We start from the raw sequence: 22,049 nt of genomic DNA, 5'->3' as shown, positions 1-22,049 counted from the left end.
GGCATTCCGGCTCATTCGAGGCACATTCGGGACATTCTGGCAGGATTTGAAGTGGCTTGGCATTTCGATTTTTCCCTCGAACTCAATCAGAATGTTTGGACTGCTGTTGGAATGCCGTAAGAATATTTAGAATGCAGTCAGAGTATTTAGAATGCGCTTTGAATATCCCGGAATATATGAAGAATTTTCATTCCGATGGCATTCCGGCTCATTCGAGGCACATTTGGGACATTCTGGCAGGATTTGAAGTGGCTTGGCATTTCGAGTTTTCCCTTGAACGTGATCAGCATGTTTGGAATGCTGTTGGAATGCCGTAAGAATATTTAGAATGCAGTCAGAATATTTAGAATGCAGTCAGAATTTTTAGAATGTGCTTTGAATATCCCGGAATACACGACGAATTTTCATTCCGACGGCATTCCGGCTCATTCGAGGCACATTCGGGACATCCTGGCAGGATTTGAAGTGGCTTGGCATTTCGATTTTTCCCTCGAACGCAATCAGAATGTTTGGAATGCTGTTGGAATGCCGTAAGAATATTTAGAATGCAGTGAGAGTATTTAGAATGCGCTTTGAATTTCCCGGAATACACGAAGAGTTTTCATTGCGCCTCTGGTGCGACTCTCCGCCCTGTCAGGGAATTTTTGGGCTCGTGTCTCTTTAAGAGATCTCAGTCCGCTTCAGAGCGCGAGCGAGCTGCTGCGGGTTCAGGGCTGGAGCGGTTTAGTCGGAACCGACCTGAGCTCGGCCGGTTGCAGCCGGAAGCCGCTGTCCGGACGCCGTTCTCTCATGTTTAAAGGTTAAAGCCGGAGTTCGGGTGCAGAAGAGACGGCGCTGTGTCAGTAAACGGTGAGAAATCCCTCCCTGGAGGCTGGAAGTGTCGCCGCTGAATGGTGAAGGGTTTTTCACTTCAATTAATCTTTAATTAAATGTCAGTGTTGTGTCTTTCCGTCTCTTCTTATCGACACACCGAGGGCGTTTCAGCAGCATCTCCAGCAGTAACGCGCCTCGTCGGTTTCCCTCACAGCGCCGAGACAAATGTACAATAACTCAAGAGTTAGGATTTGCAGAATTGCCAGATTGGGATTTTTTTTCACTTTATTTTTCCTTCTCTGTTATGCAAACAGGAAACTAATCAATTATTAATTCATTAACACGATTCCTTTTGATCATTTTAAATCAGACTCGCTGGTGAATTTCAGCTTTTAAACACCGATCTCACAAGGTACCAATTACCCCAATCTGGCAACCCTGATCCTGCATCCACTGCAGTGATTCAGGCTCAGCTTACTCTCATTCCGTCCTCTCTCTCTCTCTCTCTCTCTCTCTCTCTCTCTCTCTCTCTTCTTTATTTCTTGTTCTGCATCCTGCAGGTGAATCCCTGACCAGAAATCCATCCACCTCTACTTTCACTGAAGATCTGACCTTCCAGGACGAACGATATCAGAAATAAAAAGCGGTGTGGTTTTGCTGACCAGCTTCTCACTTCTTGGATTTATCTTCAAAACCATGGGTGTGATTTTAGATCTCCTGCGTCTGTGTAGGCATCATTAGATATCGTCCAGCTTCCTCTGACCGCCGGCCATCCACGGAAAGGAACATGGCAAAAAATGTGACCGACGTCCCAAGGGAGGATTTAAGCAAAATCTCAGACGAGGAACTCCTCAGACTCAGCAAAGATGAGCTGGTTCGAAAGCTCCGCAGAGTCGATAGCGAAAAGATCAGCCTAATGGTGGAGCACGGGAACATGATGCGCGACGTGAACCGGAGACTACAGGTTCACCTTCACGAGATCCGGAATTTGAAAGAAGTCAACCAGAAGCTTCAGGATGACAACCAGGAGCTCAGGGAGCTGTGCTGCTTTCTGGACGACGATCGGCAAAAAGGTAAAAAGCTGTCGCGGGAGTGGCAGCGCTTCGGCAGGTACACGGCCAGCGTGGTCTGGAAGGAGGTCGGATTTTATCAGCAGAAACTGAAGGAGCTGGAGCTCAATCAGGAGACCGTCATGCGTGAGAACGTGGAGTTAAAGGAGATCATCGTCATGCTGGAGGAGGAGAGGAACGGTGCCGGGTCGAGGAGCTCCATAGACAGCCAGTCCAGTTTGACCAACCTGAACGGAGGCACGAATAACGTGAGGGACGTGGGGGATGGAAGCAGTACATCCAGTACAGGAAGCGCTGGAAGCCCGGACCACCATCACGGCCACGGGCATAAACCTGTCGAGGGCAAGATGGCAGGCATTAGAAGATCTATGGATGATCTATCGACTAACCACCTCCACAGGAGCATACCGAATGGACTAAACGGTAAGTCAAGCGCAAATCGCTGTGCGTATTCGAAAAACGATTCTTTAGACCAATCGTGTGGTCCGACGTTTGTTCAGTTCCCCACTCACAAGTTTAGTTCCAGGCTTTAACTGTTTCGCGTTCGGAGGTTGATTTAATCTCATCCTGTCATACGTCTCATTAAATGTCTATAGAGACATTATGAAGAAAATTAAAGCTTGGAAGGAGATCAAGATCATTGGTCCTGGTGTGTGTGTGTCGTTAGTGCAGTTATTCTTCTTTGCTAATCTGGTAACGATGCATATTTGTGCCTTTTAATGCCCAGATTCACATCAGCTTGTAGTGGATGATATGACATGCCTTCACTGATCTCCTGGGAGTAACCCTGAAAACGGCGTACGGACCCATGGAGCGTGCACAAGGCAGTGTTTGCACATGGCCGTGCGAGACGGCTCTTGCACACAGCAGCCTGGCTGTACAGATGGCCCTGCGCTAATTAGCATGGCCTGTAAAGTCAGGTCTAATGAGGATTTAATGCTCTCTGTGGCTGTGAACTGCGCTGTAAATTCTCTGAGCAGACATCTCGCTGGAACTTCTCTTCACAGGCTCGGAGGGTTTGGCGATTAAACATTTATAAACGAAGAGCTGCTCTCTCAGCCTTAAAGTATGCTCAGAAATGAGATTTTTGAATCGTGATCCGGGTTTTAGAGACGGTCTTTTACACTGTAATAATTCACATCTCTTTTAAAACAAATATCCGGCAGCTCCAACGATGGTACGGTACCTCGCTGACTTTTAATCACAGGACCTGCAGCCTGCGTGGATCAATCATTTAGTAAAGTGTTTTTAAAATTTATTTATTTTTTTTACTCTGAAATGAAATTTCATAAACGTGTCACTGATTTTCTTCATGTTGATAAATCCCAATCAGCCATAAATTACCAAGTGCATTCATGGCATGGCTGATTTACATTTAACCACACCCACACAATATAAAAGGCAGCAGAGTTCAAAACAGCAATTAAATGACGACTAAATGGTCAAAGAGCACCCTGAAGTGAGGCATGCGCTAAATCTTCCAGTAATGCAGCTCAGCCACTACGGCGAATCAGCCACCACAGATACACGTCAACACTTTGTCCTTTTGGAGGGTGCCATTACTTTTGTCAGAAACGAATGAAGAATCTTATTTGTCTTAATTGATGAATTTGTTCTGGATTGGTGTTCGGCCGAGATTCACCCGAGTGAGTCTCCTGACATAACTTGACTCAAACTCAGGAGTGAACGTAAGATACGAATGTTTTTCCGACTAACTGGACACAGCGTTTCTTGTTTACGTGCCTTTGCGAACAATTTACGAATAAATTCATCCATTTTGTGCTTGATATTTTGTTATGTTTTCGCATCGTTGACTTGATAAATCGTTGAGGATACGGTGGTGTGAAACTAAACTCCGTGAAACTGATACTGTGAAAGGTTTGAGATAAATAGCTAGTTAGCTTTAACACATAGCAGAACATAGGGATGCGTTCTAATTTGCATATTTGTGAATATTCATAGATAGTAGCATTTTATGAGGCTGAAAACAAAGAGGGTTTTATGCCCTTGTTGTTTGTAGCAGCGATGAAAATTCGGGGTCGAAATCTGAAAATAAATCAAAGATTTTATTTATTTATTTATTTATTTATTTTAAATTGTGGGCGGCGCGGCGGTGGTGCAGTGGTTAGCACTGTCACCTCACAGCAAGAAGGTTCTGGGTTCAAACTTCACGGCTGATGTGAGTTTAAATGTACGTGTTCTCCTTGTGCCAGTTTGGGTTTCCTCTGGGTGCTCTGGTTTCCTCCAGCAGCCCAAACATTAGGTCAAGTGGCTACTCTTAATTGCCCATCATACTGATTTTATTTAAAAAAAAAATTGTTTCATTTTTAATCATATAAAATATTAAATATTACTATAAGTATTCTGCTGATCTGCTTATGTGTGTGTGTGTGTGTGTGTGTGTTATTTCCCAGCTGGGAGGTCCGTATCGTGAAATACCATGACCGAGGTCTTGAAAGTACTGAGCGAGGCCCTCTGGGCTGAGGTCATGGTATTTCACCATACGGACCGACCTTAAGCTGGTAAATAATAGATTTATTTTTTTCTTTATCAAATTCTAACATAAAATGAGAGCGCCCGAAAGGGAGAACCGAGCCAAGCCGCCATTTTGAATCCTCATTCACGGCTGTAATGCAAATGGCTTCCTCCTCGGTATACAAGTGCACTTCCATGGCAGGAAAAAAACTACATTTTGCCGCCTATGTAGTCCCCTATTTATACAAATAGGAGTCATTCAGGATTCAGCCATGTTTTTGCTCGGCGTTAGCAACTTACAGGTTTTTAGCTTTCTCCTGAAATGTTTTCTTTTATTTCTTCTTCCTCAGGGTAGTAAAACTTAGTCTGGCTAACGCGACTTCAAAACTCTGCGAGCATTTGGTCTGGCAAAGATATTAAGCCCAACCAGTTCCCAAAGTGCGTGGTTGACCCACCTCCCTGAAATGCCTCAGTTTGCTACTGGTCGAAGCCAGAAAAGGGTGTGATGAAGCTTAAACCAATCACATCACTCTTTCCTCTGACGTATGTGACGCAACGGGGCTAACTGGTAGATTAAACTCTTACCGAAGCCGGTCAGGAGCAAGGCGATAACGTCCTTCCTTTCAATAAAGACCTCCAGGGCTGCTCTTTGCTCCGTTTTCAATGAGAACTTGCTCCATGTTCGTAATGTTTCTAGTGAATGAAGCGCTTCCGGCATAGATTCTGTAAACAATCTATAGCTTCCAGTCGCAGTTCTACTACGTCACTGCCTTGAACACGCCTCTACCCAGGGCCGTTGGAGATGCTCAAAGTTGATTGGCTCCCGATTTTTCGGGAGCTTGGAAGAGCTGTAGATAGCTTGCCTGGCCAGACTAAGCTCGCAACAGGCCCTCGTGTTGCGTCACGCTTAGGATGGGCGGGCCCAGGCTAAGTAAAACTCGCTTTCGCTGTGAACACTGTCGTTATCGCTATCCATGCTGTAAAATTAATGCTATTCTCCTGAGTAATGCTGGCGAAAATTTATAAGATTTTTGAGAATCTTATAAATAAATCTTATTAAAAAAAAGATAAATATTGACAAAAATTGCTACTGCGATTGTTGTTATGAACAAGCGAGTCTCCAGAGGTCCGTAACTGGGGTCCATACCGTAGGATACGGACCCGCTCGCCAGACAATCAGAGCGCAGGATTTGATGGAGACCACACCGTGAAAAAAAACCCTTATTATACATACGCACCACTTTTTCCATGGAATAAAAACACGTGTTCTGTTCCCTTCTAGCGGGTTTATTGATGGCATGCAATATTGTTCTCATATCACTTATCCTTCATGTATTACGCTGCTCTCCCCAATGCAGAATGAGCGTGCAATATTGTTATAATATTGCACGTTGTCAACACGATGTCACACGTCAGAGCTCATGCGAAGATCCAATGACAACTTTTCTGCTGCGCCGGGAAAGAGAGAAGACGAGGCTAATCCAGTGCTAGGTTTAAGCACTGAATAAATAAACCGAAACTAAAGACACGCTGAACACCCAAAAGGCTACCGAAACTTCATTAGATATTCTTCACACATATTTCCAAGAGAAAAACTGGAAAAGAGACACGTCGGAGATGTAAAACTTCCACGATAGCGAGGGACTGACAGTTTGTACACAAACATGGCTGTGAGGTTTGCTTCATTAAAAGCGGAAGATTTAAAGAGAAAGACGCGCTGAAGACTCAAAAGGCTACAAAAACTTCCCTGGATATTCTTCACGCGTATTTACAAGAGAAAAACAGACCAACGGACATCAAAAAACTGGAAAAGAGAGTTGGAGCGGAAATATTGTCAAAGTTCTAGTTGGAGGTGAGGAAAAGTGACGGAGACTTTTACAAGAGGACGTCACTCGTGGACTTCACTCAGCAGAGCGCTTTTGTTTTGAACAACTGCAGTGTAACAATTAACTACGACCAAAAGTAACTGTGAACTGTCAGCCTGTACAGAGCTTGTGTATAAGTTGGGTTGTTGTTCAGGCTTTTTGGACTTGTACCATTTTTATTGTTAGAACTTTGACTCTGTACAGAACATTGGATTACATTCGATCAGAATCAGCATTCAGTATTAGTAAGTTACCGTCCTGTTCTGAACTTTTTGTAAAATCTATAATTGTTCATTCAAATGTACATGTAGTATAATAATAATAATAATAATAATAATATTGGCTGTCGGGGCGGCACGGTGGTGTAGTGGTTAGCGCTGTCGCCTCACAGCAAGAAGGTCCGGGTTCGAGCCCCGTGGCCGGCAAGGGCCTTTCTGTGCGGAGTTTGCATGTTCTCCCCGTGTCCACGTGGGTTTCCTCCGGGTGCTCCGGTTTCCCCCACAGTCCAAAGACATGCAGGTTAGGTTAACTGGTGACTCTAAATTGAGCGTAGGTGTGAATGTGAGTGTGAATGGTTGTCTGTGTCTATGTGTCAGCCCTGTGATGACCTGGCGACTTGTCCAGGGTGTACCCCGCCTCTCGCCCGTAGTCAGCTGGGATAGGCTCCAGCTTGCCTGCGACCCTGTAGAAGGATAAAGCGGCTACAGATAATGAGATGAGATAATTGTTCCACTGAATGTGTACGTATAATAATAATTATAATACATATTACTCAATTCTGATTGGTCAATCAAGGAGGGCTTTTTTCCTTAACAGGGGGCCGTATTTCTGAAATGCTATTGGCTAGTTCGTTGCTTGGTTACGGTTACAAAAATGAGCAAATTTTGTCAACAAAATGGCTTTTGTAAAGAAGTTCCAATAAAATTTTGTAAACCACTTTCAAAATCCTCATGTCGTGTCGCCGTGTCATGATGAAAGACGCTTTAGAAACTGATTCAAACGTGCAAGATAGTCTCGCACCCTGATTGGTTCAGAAAACGTGAATGACAAATGTTGTGAACTTGAATGGCTTCCGAAGTATGAGTTTGGCCCTATATATGATAAACAATTAAGGATCAATTTCACTTGTGATTTCAAAGTTTTCAAAAACTTCGAAATCACTCGTGAAATTAATCCTTAATTTTACTCGGCCCCATACGATTGCCTATACTAATAATAATACTGGCTGGTTTTTTTCGTGGTATATCAGATATATTCCATTCAGCTACTCATCTTCGACTCGTTCAGTATCATGCTAGCCGAATGGAATATATCTGATATACCACTCAACGCCAGCCAACAGTATTTAAATATAACGGCACAACTCGCTTATTTCATCGTGTAAAATCTAAAATAAATGGCACAAAATCGCTTTAATTTTACTGCTCTAAACATTATTTGTAAAGTGATTTGACTCTTCGTTGTAGGCATTTAAAATATCTTTTTCTCAGCATTTTTCTCAGTGGCTGAAATTTCTGTGCATCACACATTCATTTCTACGTAACCATTTTAACCCAAACCATTCACGCGTACTTTTAAATTCGAACAGCGCCTTTGTGAGCCTGCGCTTGTTTGGAGAGGGTTTGTGTGTTCAGCCCTGGGTATGAGCTCACGGAGCATGTCAGGCTGTGATCAGGTTATATAACACCTCTGCTGTGTTGTGTTTAACATTTTCTGGCTATTGCCAAACCAAATTTGCATAAATGGGTTGATTGGGTTTTTGTCTGTGTGTTTTCTGTTTGCTGCTATGCAAACGCGTGAGTGTCCTGCTCTGCGACTTTCCGTGTCATGTGTGTTGCTTGCAAACCTTTCCACTCATGCTCTTCGTGTGAATTCGAGTTTGATTCTCAAGTTGAGTCAGAATTCGGTAGAGTCTCTTGCTAATCTGCTAAAGACGTGGAGCGCTGTGTATTTTCAAGAAAAGTAGATCACCGTAGCAGCTCTGACAGTCGTGCGGCTACAGATACATTACCATCTCCTATAGTAACAGAAAACCGTGCGTGGACTCATTGATATGGTGACGTTTTTGGTAAGGACGTGTTTAGTTATCATTTATGGAAGGAGTCTATGTTCCTGTAAGTGAGGCCTTTCGAAGTTGGCTAATGGCTGTAGTATAAAAGGAATAAAACACTGCAGGATGTGCTTCAGGAGGAGAATCATCACCTCCGAGGTGCTAACAGCACTCCTTCAGCTGTTTTATTCCTTACTTATCGCTCTACTCTCTTTATCAAGGGTTGAGGTTACATAATAGGTTTACACACGCACGTGTGCACACACACACACACACACACACACACACACACACACACACACACTAGTCCGTCTACTCAGAAGGAAATAAAGAGTGAAGGCGTGCCTGTGTTGAAGGTGAGTACATGACGGCAGCTGGCGCGGGCTCTGATCATGTGATGGTGGAAATGTGAACAGTATCCAGCACTGTGCGAAAGTCTCACTCACGCTGTTCTTTAGTACAAACTTTATCATAGAGTTTTATGAAGTCAGAACAAAACATTTTAGATTCCAAACATTATTTTTCCAGGACAACATTAATGTAACAGAAAAATGTTTGTATGTCAGTAAAGAAAGCAGAATATTGTGTGTGAGAGAGAGAGAGAGAGAGAGAGAGAGAGACACACAGACAGACAGAGGGAGGGAGACAGACAGACAGAGGTAGAGAGACAGACAGACAGACAGACAGACAGACAGACAGAGGTAGAGAGACAGACAGACAGACAGACTGAGAGAGAGAGACAGAGGGACTGAGAGACAGACAGACAGACAGACAGACTGAGAGAGAGAGACAGACAGATAGACCGAGAGAGAGACAGACTGAGAGACTGAGAGAGACAGACAGAGAGAGAGAGAGAGAGACAGAGAGAGAGAGACAGACAGACAGACTGAGAGACAGACAGACAGAGAGAGACAGAGGGACAGAGAGAGAGAGACAGACAGACAGACTGAGAGACAGACAGAGAGAGAGAGAGAGAGAGAGACAGATAGACCAAGAGAGAGAGACAGACTGAGAGAGAGACAGAGGGACAGAGAGAGAGAGACAGACTGAGAGAGACAGACTGAGAGAGAGGGAGAGAGAGAGAGACAGAGGGACTGAGAGAGAGAGACAGAGGGACAGAGAGAGAGAGAGAGACAGACAGACAGACAGACAGACTGAGAGACAGAGAGAGAGAGACAGACTGAGAGAGAGACGGACAGAGAGAGAGACAGACAGAGAGAGAGACAGACAGACAGAGAGAGACAGACAGATAGACCGAGAGAGAGACAGGCTGAGAGAGAGAGACAGACTGAGAGAGAGAGAGACAGACAGACTGAGAGAGAGACAGAGAAAGAGACAGAGACAGACAGACAGACCGAGAGAAACAGAGAGAGAGAGAGAGAGAGAGAGACAGACCAAGAGAGAGAGAGAGAGAGAGACAAACAGACAGACAGACCGAGAGAGAGAGAGAGACAGAATGAGACAAACAGACAGACAGACTGAGAGCGAGACAGACAGACAGACAGACAGACCGAGAGAGACAGACAAAGAGAGAGAGAGGACAGACAGACAGACCAAGAGAGAGAGACAGACACAGACAGAGAGAGAGAGCGAGAGAGACAGAGACAGACAGAGAATGAGAGAGACAGACAGAGAATGAGAGAGACAGACAGAGACAGACAGAGAATGAGAGAGACAGACAAGCAGGCAGACAGAGAGAGAGAGAAAAACAGACAAATGGAGAGGGAGAGAGACACACACACATACACACACAGATACAGACAGACAGACAGAGAGAGAGAGAGAGAACTTTTATTTTTCAGACTAAAAGCATAATGAAGGCTGCTGGGTTTTGGTGCAGAATTACGAAGTGAGTGTGACCGTCCAAGTGTCCAGAAGAACTGGGGCTGGTTCTGTACGATGCTCAGGAAAACCTACAGCTCATTTCCGCATAAAACTGCACTCACTGTACCTCAGACTATTCAGATCGTCACGCTAATTATCCACAGTTTCATTTCTTACTTCAGATGTTTTTAACGTAGAAACCTTTTCATTATTTTTGAGGCGTCTTTGCTCGACACTCACTAAGACTTTTGCGCAGCATTGTATGATATCAGATTTTTTTTTCACAAATTCATTTCACCATCATGACCTTCCTGAATTGCTTTCTAGCTTCTTATCATACACTACAATATGATGTAATAATTTACCTAAATGGCTCATTAGCTAAGTCTGTAATGACTTGACTTAATTATTACAACACATGAAGTGTGATTCATAATGAAACTATCGACTCTACATACAGCCTGATTTCCTCTAAAGTAATTCATGACACATGAAATAACGCGTGACGGGCCACGCTCTTATAGGAAAATAATCCATTTCCCCTGAAGTGTGAAATCACCTGATGTTACAGCATGACTCAAAGGATTTTATTCCTCTTATATCACAGCAGTTTGTCAGTAATTATAGTTTATCAGTCCGAGCTGAAGAGAAGCAGGAGCGCAGGTGGCCAAGTGGTTAGAGCGCTTGACCACTAAGCGAACGGTCCCTGGTTCGAGCCTCGGCTCGACGGGGATCTGGGGCTCGCTCCCTGTCCACCCAGCAGTGAATGGGGACCTGGTGGAAACACTGGGGAAGTTAAAGGCGGCGAGGAAAGGAACTGGCCACCCTACCTCACTATGCCGATGGCCCAGGACAAGTGCACTCTCTAACAGGCACTCTCCCAATGTACGAATCGTATATGGGACTCCCCTTTGCTTTGAAGAGAAGCAGCCCACAACGTGATGCTGCCACCACCATGCTTCACCATTGGTATGGTGGGTTTTTGGGCTGATAAGCGGTCTTGTTTTTGCACCAAAGACATCTACTTTGGTCTCATTGGACCATAACATGTTTTGCAACATACGGGTAATTTAGGGTGATGGTATGTAAGTTTTTCCATACAACTTTGTTTTCAAGGAAATGTTCCATCCGGTGAGTAGAAAATGAATCACCGCGGCATACTTTTGAGCAGAAACCTGAAGGTGAAACTCACTCAACAGGTCACAAACAAAGAAATTTCAGTTTCGGACATGACAAAAGACCTAAATATAACACACAACAGCCTGTGCTGCTATTTACAATGCAGAATGCATGACAAAAGTAGCCTTTATGTGGTTTTCTGCTTGAGAATATTATTGTATATAATATAACACTTGCAGTTTGGTTTATATGGCAACTGGACCACATCTGTGGTGTAAAAAAGATGCTTTGAATTCTTTAGATGCTCCATTTACGTCGCTGTCGTATCTTCCTAGTCAGGGAACACACTACCTGCAACGTGGATGACTTTTTCTGTTTTTACAACGACGGCAACTTTTAAATAACAATAACTCCACCCACTACTGTCAACAAGCTTCCTGTGCTGTCTCTCGGGCGGGGCATGGTGCTGCTACAGCGATTCTGCACTGGACTTTAAAGCGTGCTGTGAAATGCTGAGGAATGCATCACTGGGGGAAAAAAAATCAAACAATGCTGAGGAGGAACTTTCCAGAGCAGCATGTATACAAACTGACCTTGGATGAAATTTAGAGCGAAACGATTTTACACTTCCTATCTCACCAAGAAGTCCTAAAGACATTCCTGTGTCGGAAAACTTACTGAACACAAACTTACGGTTACTCTGACGTCGTTCCTTCCATGAACGCCAAATAAACGTCTCCTTACAGAAAACGCCACCATCTCAAAGTATTTTTAAAATATGTTTATGTGGAGTGTCCTTCATACACAGTGTGATGTGAACGAGCTGTTACTGTAGAAACGATAACATTAGGATCAACCTGTACTACTGTTTGAGCTGCAGTTACAGATAATTAATCAACACCTTCTGGCCAAACTAGGGCCGGACTGATGAGGGATTTTTGGCACCGATACTAAACATGATAAAAAAAGGTCTGCGATTTCTGATAACCGATATTATCAGTGCATCCCTGGTGAAAAACCTCACAGGATCTTTAAGGATCCATGAGGATTGTCAAAGACCTGCCAAAGATCCTTAAATATAAGGATCTTTACAGGATCCTTAAAGGATCTTAGAAAGACCTTCAAAGATCTTCATATGCAAAATCATTAGTTTAAGATCCTCAAGGGTTTGACAAAGATCTTTTCAGGATCCTGCAAAGATCCTCATAATGATGCCCGCAAAGATCTTTGCAAGGATCCTTTAAGATCCTCAAGGATTCAATAAGGATCTTTCAAAGATCTTAGATCTTGTTAAGATCTTTGCTAGGATCTTTGAGGATGTGATCAGGAGCTTTTAAGGATCTTTGTCAAAACCTTCACAAGATCTTTGCAAAAAGATCTTAACGAGGATCCTCAAAGATTTAACAAGGATCCTTCAAAGGTCTTAAAAGGATCCTTTTCAGGATCTTATAAAGATCTTAACTGGAATCCTCAAGGATTTAATCAGGCTCTTGTAAGGATCCTTGTCAGGGTCTTTACGAGATCTTTGTGAGGATCCTTTAAGATCTTCGAGGATCTAATGAGGATCGTTCAGGTTTTTTTTTTTTAAATGACTGAATTGGCAAGGCAGGAAATAGATTGAAACGTACATAATTATGATTCATAAGAATTGGATAAGGATATACCACGGAATCCTGAATAGCCAACATCTTAAAAGGATCTTTGAAAGAATCTTTCATGATTTCCAAGGTTTCAAAGACCTTAAAAGGATCTCTTGGCCAGTCAGTTGACTACTTCTACAGGAATTGTCAGTGTACACGTTATGATAGCATCAATAAAGAATTGTTTTGTTTGGAATTTAATGTTTTTTTGTTTAAGATTCTTGTAGCGGGCGGCACGGTGGTGTAGTGGTTAGCGCTGTCGCCTCACAGCAAGAAGGTCCTGGGTTTGAGCCCCGGGGCCGGCAAGGGCCTTTCTGTGTGGAGTTTGCATGTTCTCCCCGTGTCCGCGTGGGTTTCCTCCGGGTGCTCCGGTTTCCCCCACAGTCCAAAGACATGCAGGTTAGGTTAACTGGTGACTCTAAATTGAGCGTAGGTGTGAATGTGAGTGTGAATGGTTGTCTGTGTCTATGTGTCAGCCCTGTGATGACCTGGCGACTTGTCCAGGGTGTACCCCGCCTTTCGCCCGTAGTCAGCTGGGATAGGCTCCAGCTTGCCTGCGACCCTGTAGAACAGGATAAAGCGGCTAGAGATAATGAGATGAGATGAGATTCTTGTAGCTCTTGTCAAGAATATTAAAGATTCTTGAAGATCTTGTCAAGAACTTTGAAGATCTTGACAAAAATTCTAAAGATCCTTGAAGATCTTTGCAAGAAAAGTGTAGAGCCTTGAAGAACTTGGCAAGATCCTTGAAGAGCTTGGCAAGAATTCTCAAGATCCTTGAAGATCTTGGCACGAAAAGTGAAGATCCTTGAAGATCTTGGCAAGAAGTTAAAAGATCTTTGTAGATCCTTGAAGATCTTGCCAAGAATTTTAAAGATCCTTGAGGATCTTTTGAGGATCTTTGTTGAGTTCCTCAAGAGGATCCTCAGAGACTCTCACAAAGAACTTTACGGATCCTTGAAGATCCTTGAAAGATTTTCACCAGGGATGCCCACCCACTGAAAAAAAGACAATCATTCTTCATTCAATTAGAAATGTACTAAAATATTGGGAACAGTACAAATACTGTCATGCAGGCCTGAAAAAGACGGTTGTGAACTACGTACACAGCAGAACGAGTTTAATTAGGACTATATACATAACTATATGAGTGATTCCACGCTTATGGGTACTGAAATGGGGACATGAACTTATTTTTAAAAATTCACCTAAAACCATTTCTTTTTTTACCATCAGGTCACAAAACATGTAATCTTTAATGAATGATATGTTAAAAGATAACTTTAATTTTCTGAGATGTAATAAAAACATATTTATATGCCAAAGTCAGAACGTAACAGAAGTGTTGTGGACATATATATTCTCAATTTTAACAATGTAGAATTACTTTTTGAAACATAGGAAGGTGATGTTTTAGCAAATATAATTAATAAACATGTGTAGTAGAATAAACATACACATTCTTTCAATAAGATTAACATGGTATAGAGCTAGGTTGTAATTAATTTGTAACAGACGCGAGATGGACAATCGTAACAGAAGTAATGTAACAGACATCATTTTGGAACTCATAGGCTTGACTTTGGCATATAAATATGTTTTTATTACATCTCAGAAAATTAAAGTTATCTTTTAACATATCATTCATTAAAGATTACATGTTTTGTGACCTGATGGTAAAAAAAGAAATGGCTTTAGGTGAATAAGTTCATGTCCCCATTTCAGTACCCATAAGCGTGGAATCACTCATATACATAACAATTCCTGTGGAAACATGCAGATTTATTACCTCCACCAGTTTTGTTGGAGGACGCTATGTTTTCACCTCTTTTGTTTCTTTGTTTATTGTTTTTTTGTCTGTTCTCAATGTACAGTAACTCAAAAAGTAGTGCACGGATTTGGATGAAATTTTCAGTAAAGGTGAGCCGAGGAACAATTGATGCAAATTTAATATTGATGCAAAACCAGATATGTAGTATGTGGATTTAGGATTTATTTATTTATTTTTGCCTCTTTGCAACACAACTCAAAAAGTAGTGCACGGATTTGGATGAAATTTGGTAAATAGCTTTATTATTATCCTAGGGTCAAGTGATTTGATTGTTGATGTTGATAACATGTGGCTTGGTGACGATACGCACGCTACCGAGTTCCCTTCTACTGTCGTTAGATACGTGTTTTCAAGATATAGCCTATTTGATTAAAAAATAAAAAAAGTTTAATCTGTCATCACTCAAATATAGCATAGATACATGTTTATATACGTAACTATGAAATACTTATTCGTTTACATTTATTCATATAAGAACTGTATAAAAAAAAAGTTATAACAAAAAAATACAATCAGTACATACAGTAGTGTGAAAATGTCTCAGGCCCCTTTTTTTTTCCATACAAACTTTGTTATGGATTTCTGTTTCATGACCTCTACATTATCGAGTCGGTAGAAAAACATTTTAGAGTTCCAAACGTTCTTTTTTTTTTTTCCAGCACAAAATTAAATCTGAGCAGCATGTTATAGATTAAAAAAGAAACCATAATGAAGGCTGCTGGGTTTTGGTGCAAAATTACGAAGCGAGTGTGACCATCACAGTGTCCAGAAGAAGCTCATTTCCTTATAAAACTGCACTCACTGTACCGGAGACTACTTTCTTTTTTTTTAAGCAAAGGTTCATCTCACACCAAATATTGACTTTGTTTCATTTATTATGGCTTACTGGTTACTGCTTAGAGTATTTTTATTTTTTTTTAATGTTGAAACATTTCATTTCATTTTTGGTCAACAGCATTTCTTTACACGGGGCTAAGACTTTTGCACAGCGCTGTATGTCATTAAATTTATGCATACAACTGAAACGGACCTTTTTAAAAACAAACACAGTTGAACACCATCTGTTTGACACGCCATTGCCGCTCTGCTTGGGTCCGCTGATTGTTGTTGCCAACAGTGGAGTTGCAGTGAGAGTAAGGGCCTCTGCATGCTCTTGCGACAAGGCTTTCGCAGATAGCTTTTTGCAGACAGTTGTAATTTATCGTTGAGCGGGGAGTATAGGCGTGTATAGGTGTGCGCGATGTTATTCACCGCCACAACGCAAGGGGGCGCGAAGTCGCGAAATCGCTAGGAGTAGTTGGTGGGTGTGGTTAGTGGAGTGTTTATCTTCCGGTTACTGAGCAACAGGTCATTCAACACCGCTGTCCTTATAATGACTTGAACTGGAGTCGTATAGATGTACGTACTTCCTCACTTCCTCGGTCAACCGCTCTTCGTGCTGCTCCATCTTCGCTCGTGTTTTTAAATGGCGGTCGTGAAAACAAAACAAACCGGGGAAGTAGGGAAGCGGAAGTGCGTGTACAGCGGATGTAGAGTGGACCAATCAGAGCCCTCTTGTCTGCAACGCTGTCTGCGAGGCTTCTGTGGTGGTCACAAATTTTGGGAGGTGCGCACAGAGCGTCTGCGAAGCGGGGGGGGGGGGGGGGGGCTTCGCAGACGCCATCTGCGACGCCGTCTGCGAGGACTGGGTTGTCAGCATAAATTAGCTCTTACTCTCTGGTGGACAAACTACACAACAACAACAACACGAATAACATGGTGAAAGGATCCATCTTCTGTCTCTCCGTCTCTATTTTAACTGTCATTTATTGGCCATTATGAACGCTGATACCGATTTATCTGCAATCGATAAATTATAATATCAGCACGCCGATATATCGGTCCGGCTCTAAACCAAGCAGTGCTCTGAGGAACATCGCTGTTTTAAGAATGCCTTCATTGAGATGCAATGACGTTTTCAAAACATCACACGAGCACGTACGAACGTGTTTCAAAAATGCAAAAGTGTGCGTATACAATAAAAAGTGAAAACATCTAAAATGTTTGAGACAAAATATTGACATACAGTCCACGACACTTATTGATATCTGAACTTATTTTTTTCGTGGTGCGGTTTCCATTAAATCCTGCGCTCTGATTGGCTGGCGAGCGGGTCCGTATGCTATGATACGGACCCCAGTTACGGACCCCGGTTACGGACCTCTGGCAACTCACTTGTTCACAACAACAACAAACATAGTAGAATTTTTTGCAAACATTTATCTTTTTTTTTTAATAAGATTTGTTTATAAGATTCTCAAAAAGCTTATAAATTTTTGCCAGCATTTCTCAGGAGAACAGCATTAATTTTACAGCATGGATAGCGATAACGACAGTGTTCACAGCGAAAGCGAGTTTTACTACCCTGAGGAAGAAGAAATAAAAGAAAACATTTCAGGAGAAAGCTAAAAACCTCTAACTTGCTAACGCCGAGCAAAAACATGGCTGAATCCTGAATGACTTAGTCTGGCTAACGCGACTTCAAAGCTCTGCGAGCATTTGGTCTGGCAAAGATATTAAGCCCAACCGTTTCCCAAAGCGTGTGGTTGACCCGCCTCCCTGAAATGCCTCAGTTTGCTACTGGTCGAAGGCAGAAAAGGCTGTGACGAAGCTTAAACCAATCACATCACTCTTTCCTCTGACGTATGCGACGCGACGGGGCTAACTGGTAGATTAAACTCTTACCGAAGCCGGTCGGGAGCAAGGCGAAAACGTCCTTCCTTTCAATAAATACCTCCAGGGCTGCTCTTTGCTCCGTTTTCAATGAGAACTTGCTCCATGTTCGTGATGTGAATGAAGCGCTTCCGGCATAGATTCTGTAAACAATCTATGGCTTCCGGTCGCAGTTCTACTACGTCACTGCCTTGAACACGCCTCTACCCAGGGCCGTTGGAGATGCTCAAAGCTGATTGGCTCCCGATTTTTCGGGAGCTTGGAAGAGCTGTAGATAGCCTGCCTGGCCAGACTAAGCTCGCAACAGGCCCTCGTGTTGCGTCACGCTTAGGATGGGTGGGCCCAGGCTATGAATGACTCCTATTTGTATAAATAGGGGACTACATAGGTGGCAAAATGTAGTTTTTTTTTTCCTGCCATGGAAGTGCACTTGTATACCGAGGAGGAAGCCATTTGCATTACAGCCGTGAATGAGGATTCAAAATGGCAGCTCGGCTCGGTTTTCCCTTTCGGGCGCTCTCGTTTTCTGTTAGAATTTGGTAAAGAAAAAAATAAATCTATTATTTACCAGCTTAAGGTCGGTCCGTATGGTGAAATACCGTGACCTCGGCCCAGAGGGCCTCGCTCAGTACTTTCAAGACCTCAGTCACGGTATTTCATGGTGTGTGTGTGAGAGAGAGAGATGTATTGATATCATTTTCAAAATGAATAATTAAAAATGGTCAAGCAGCTGATTTTGATGCTAAAATTCAAAATCGTAAAAGTCTATCATAATTGTTATTATTAAGTAATAGCAGCTTTTCTCCCTGCTTATAAGAATAATTTTATTCTTATAGACAATCAAATAAAAGTATGATCGAACTTTTTAAGTGCACAAAACTACTCTGTATAGCCTGATACATATCATGAGAAAGTATCGTGATTATGATATCTCTGTCATATTGCCTCACCCTGATTTGGCAGGTATTATCTCAGTGGTTTATTGCTGTTTATGGCGCGTTAAGATTTGTTATCATTTCCTTTGAGATGTAAAACAGTGACTCACACTACGCAGACCCTCCGTGGGTTAGAGATTGCGCTTGGGGTCACAGTGGGTCGCGTTACACCGTTTGCATTTCCCATGAGTCAAGTGAAAGAACTTTACGTTGTTCTCTCATGACCCTTCATCACGTCTTTAGTCATGTGGTTTATTCCAGTTTATGACCATGACACAAACGCATTGAGGTTTTAAAGATTTCTATTAAGACTCTTTTGAAATACAGTCTGTTCTGTTCTCTGTGTGCGTGTGTGTGTGTGGGATGAGCTATAATTAGAGCAATTAAATTAACAGGGTGAACGTCTCATTGGTCTCAACAACATCCGTCGTGATTTATCTTGTTTGTCTGAAAATCTTTCAGCCTCAAAAGTGATAAAAGTAATGAGATTGTACGTTTGGGAATTCTCATTGTCAGATTAACCAGCGCCGGAGCGTTTAACTCCGCATGTTGTTACTTGTTTAATCACGTGTTGTTGTTGTTTTTTTTGAAAATGATATTCCAGTCACAGTATGGCATGTGGGTTTTCTTAAGCGGCGTAGACGAGAAGCAAAGCAGAAACTCCACCGAAAGCAGATTTTTTTTTTTTTTTTGTGCTGATTTTGTAGTTTTGCAAGGTTAGCTCCCTGCTGCTCTCGATTGCGTCGTTTAAAAAAAGAGGAAAAAAGGAAAAAAAAAATCTGACAAAAGCATGCACTCCCTGTGAGGTGGTCTTGCCAGAGCTGGTTTTAAACGGCTCTGTAATTGGGCCCTCCCCAACTTCATGCCTCAGGCTGTTACTAACAGCTCTCCTGAGACAACAAACCCAGAAACACTTGTCAGAGCTCATGAATCTCTGAGCGATGGACTTTACATAATGTGCGTCTACAAATCGCACAACTTTTCATGCTTGCTATTCTTCGTATAAACACTCCTGTACGTTTTATTAAGATGCAAATTTCGACAAGGTGCTCCGCTTGAGCTTCTTTTCGCCAGTGGAAAAAATCCCACGGCCCTTGTGTTTTGTCATCAGGATGCTCTTGGCTCACACTGTGATTCTCTCTCGAAGTGATTTGTGGCGCTGAGAGACGATGAAGGAGCAGCGTGGTTGTGATAGCGCTCATGCTTGTTTAGATCTGGAGGTCTGGACAGGATCCAGATCAATAGCAGGAGATAGCTATGTGTTGGGGGCAGCACGGTGGTGTAGTGGTTAGCGCTGTCGCCTCACAGCAAGAAGGTCCAGGTTCGCGGCCGGCGAGGGCCTTTCTGTGCGGAGTTTGCATGTTCTCCCCGTGTCCGCATGGGTTTCCTCCGGGTGCTCCGGTTTCCCCCACAGTCCAAAGACATGCAGGTTAGGTTAACTGGTGACTCTAAATTGAGCGTAGGTGTGAATGTGAGTGTGAATGGTTGTCTGTGTCAGCCCTGTGATGACCTGGCGACTTGTCCAGGGTGTACCCCGCCTTTCGCCCGTAGTCAGCTGGGATAGGCTCCAGCTCGCCTGCGACCCTGTAGAACAGGATAAAGCGGCTACAGATAATGAGATGAGATATTGGCTGTCTTTTTTTTTCGTGGTATATCAGACCGATATATTCCATTCAGCTACTAGTTTTCAACTCGTTCAGTATCATGCTAGCTGAATTGAATATATCTGATATACCACTCAAAGCCAGCCAACATTATTTAAATACATTATATACACTCACCGGCCACTTTAATAGGAACTTTTTGTTGATGCTAAGATTCCTGTTCTTGGCTGCAGGACTGGAACCCAATGTGTTCTTCTGCTGTTGCAGGCTGAGATGCTTTTCTGCTCAGCACGGTTGTAAAGAGTGATTATATGAGTTACTGTATCTATCCTTCCTGGCAGCTCGAACCAATCTGTCCATTTTCCTCTGACCTCTCTTATCAACAAGGCGTTTGTTTCCATCCACAGAACTGTCGCTCACTCACTCAGTGTTTTTTGTTTTTCGCACCATTCTGTGTAAACTCTAGAGACTGTTGTGTGTGAAAACCCCAGGAGATCAGCAGTTTCTGAAATACTCAAACCAGTCCATCTGGCTCAAACCAACACCCATGCCACAGTGAAAGAAAGTCACACTTTGAGATCACAGTTTTTCCCGTTCTGATGTTTGAAGTGAACATTAACTGAAGCTCTTGATTTGCATCTGCAGGATTTGATGCATCGTGCTGCTGTCGAGGGATCGGCCGATTAGAGCAGCGTTTCTCAACCTTTTTTCAGTCACGGCAACCTTTAGAAGTATGCAAATTCTCAAGGCACCCCCATATAAAATATACACAGTCACGCTGACCATACGCTGACCCCGGCAGTGACGTTGTGACATGGGAAAGGGGGCCGTGAGACACATTTTGATGATGCATGAGGCAGCGATGATCTGCATTAGTGTAACTATTTGATTTTTTATTTTTTATTTTAATTAATTTTATTTATTTCAATGTTAGAATATCTAATATTTTGACGGCACCCCGGTTGTGAGAGGCTGGATTAGAGAACTGCATCAACCAGCAGGTGGATGGGTGTTCCTAATAAAGTGGCCAGTGAGTGTATACATTATAATTATAAATATTGGGTCAAGTTGAAGGTCAAAACATTATGGCGGAGTTTCTTAAAATCACAGAATTAAACTTATCTCGAATAGGACAATTTTAATATTTTGGCAGGATCAGAAAGAAGAACAAAATAAAAAAAAGAATAAAAAAAGGATAAACAGAACAAGTTTACAATAAGGATATATGTATAAAATTAGCCTAGTAAACTAGACCCACCCGCCTAGCGGGCAAAAATATTTTTGCCTACGAGTGGGTCTAGCCTCGGACCATATAAACAAAAACACCCCGGGCATCAAATCGTGCCCGCCAATCACAACGCAAGGTTTTTGTTTGGATTCTTTGGGCGGGCTTTTGCAGGAGTGACGACAAAGCTGCGCAACGCTGGAGAAAGCACAACAGGAAAGATGGCTACGGCTAGTGAACAGCTCGCGTTTGACTCCGCTTTGGAATCAGTTTTAGAAGAATTAGACTTGGAGTTTTCGTTGAAACATGAGCAGGAAGAGGCTCTCCGCTCATTCCTTTTCAAGAAGGACGTTTTCGCTGTTTTGCCGACCGGCTATGGCAAAAGTCTGATCTACCAGCTGGCTCCCCCACTGCTTTCTGTCGCTCTGACTACGTCACAGTCACTGTTGCGCTGATTGGTCAGAGCGTTGGCCTATACGCACAGAGACAGTTTAAAAGACAGCGGGTTGTTCCTCCCACACCCTTCGGAAATGTCTACGGATCGAGGCCAGACTAAATATTCACATTTAGTCTGGCTTGCCAGGCTAGTATAAAATAATATTAAAAATACAATCATTGGAATAAAATAAGGTAAAATAAAAATAACAAGCTAACAAGTAGTAGATATGTTTTAACTGTTTTTTAAAATCCATGCTCGATGGACAGGAATGTTTCTTCACGTTTGAGATCCTAGGTGTGCCAAAACGAAAGGCTGCTTAGCCACTGTAAATCGTAGTATGTTCATGTTGATCAGTTGGATGGAGATTAAAGCTGGGATCAGACAGATCAGGCGTGGACTGGACCTCTGTTAATGCTGAATGGACAAGCAAAGATATTACCAGAGAGA

At 42.7% G+C, this 22,049-nt stretch overlaps 1 protein-coding gene across 2 annotated transcripts in view; it reads left to right on the top strand.

Annotated features, from left to right (window-relative positions):
• The first annotated feature begins 687 nt into the window (after window positions 1–687).
• The window catches only part of ccdc85ca (coiled-coil domain containing 85C, a), a 141,608-nt gene continuing 120,246 nt past the window's right edge, over window positions 688–22,049 (top strand). Inside the window, exons 1-2 of one of the 2 annotated variants that reach the window (XM_060933710.1) lie at window positions 688–849; window positions 1,374–2,306. In XM_060933710.1, the coding sequence (XP_060789693.1) occupies window positions 1,601–2,306 (706 nt within the window). In that variant the 5' untranslated portion in view covers window positions 688–849; window positions 1,374–1,600. Of the gene's footprint in view, window positions 894–1,373; window positions 2,307–22,049 lie in introns of both variants that reach the window. The other variant, XM_060933711.1, reaches the window with a different exon arrangement.

The sequence above is a fragment of the Neoarius graeffei genome, chromosome 11 (assembly GCF_027579695.1).
Source record: "Neoarius graeffei isolate fNeoGra1 chromosome 11, fNeoGra1.pri, whole genome shotgun sequence".
Classification (NCBI taxonomy): domain Eukaryota; kingdom Metazoa; phylum Chordata; class Actinopteri; order Siluriformes; family Ariidae; genus Neoarius; species Neoarius graeffei.
Note: the sequence above shows the minus strand (reverse complement) of the source record. Positions and strands in the feature narration are given on the sequence as shown.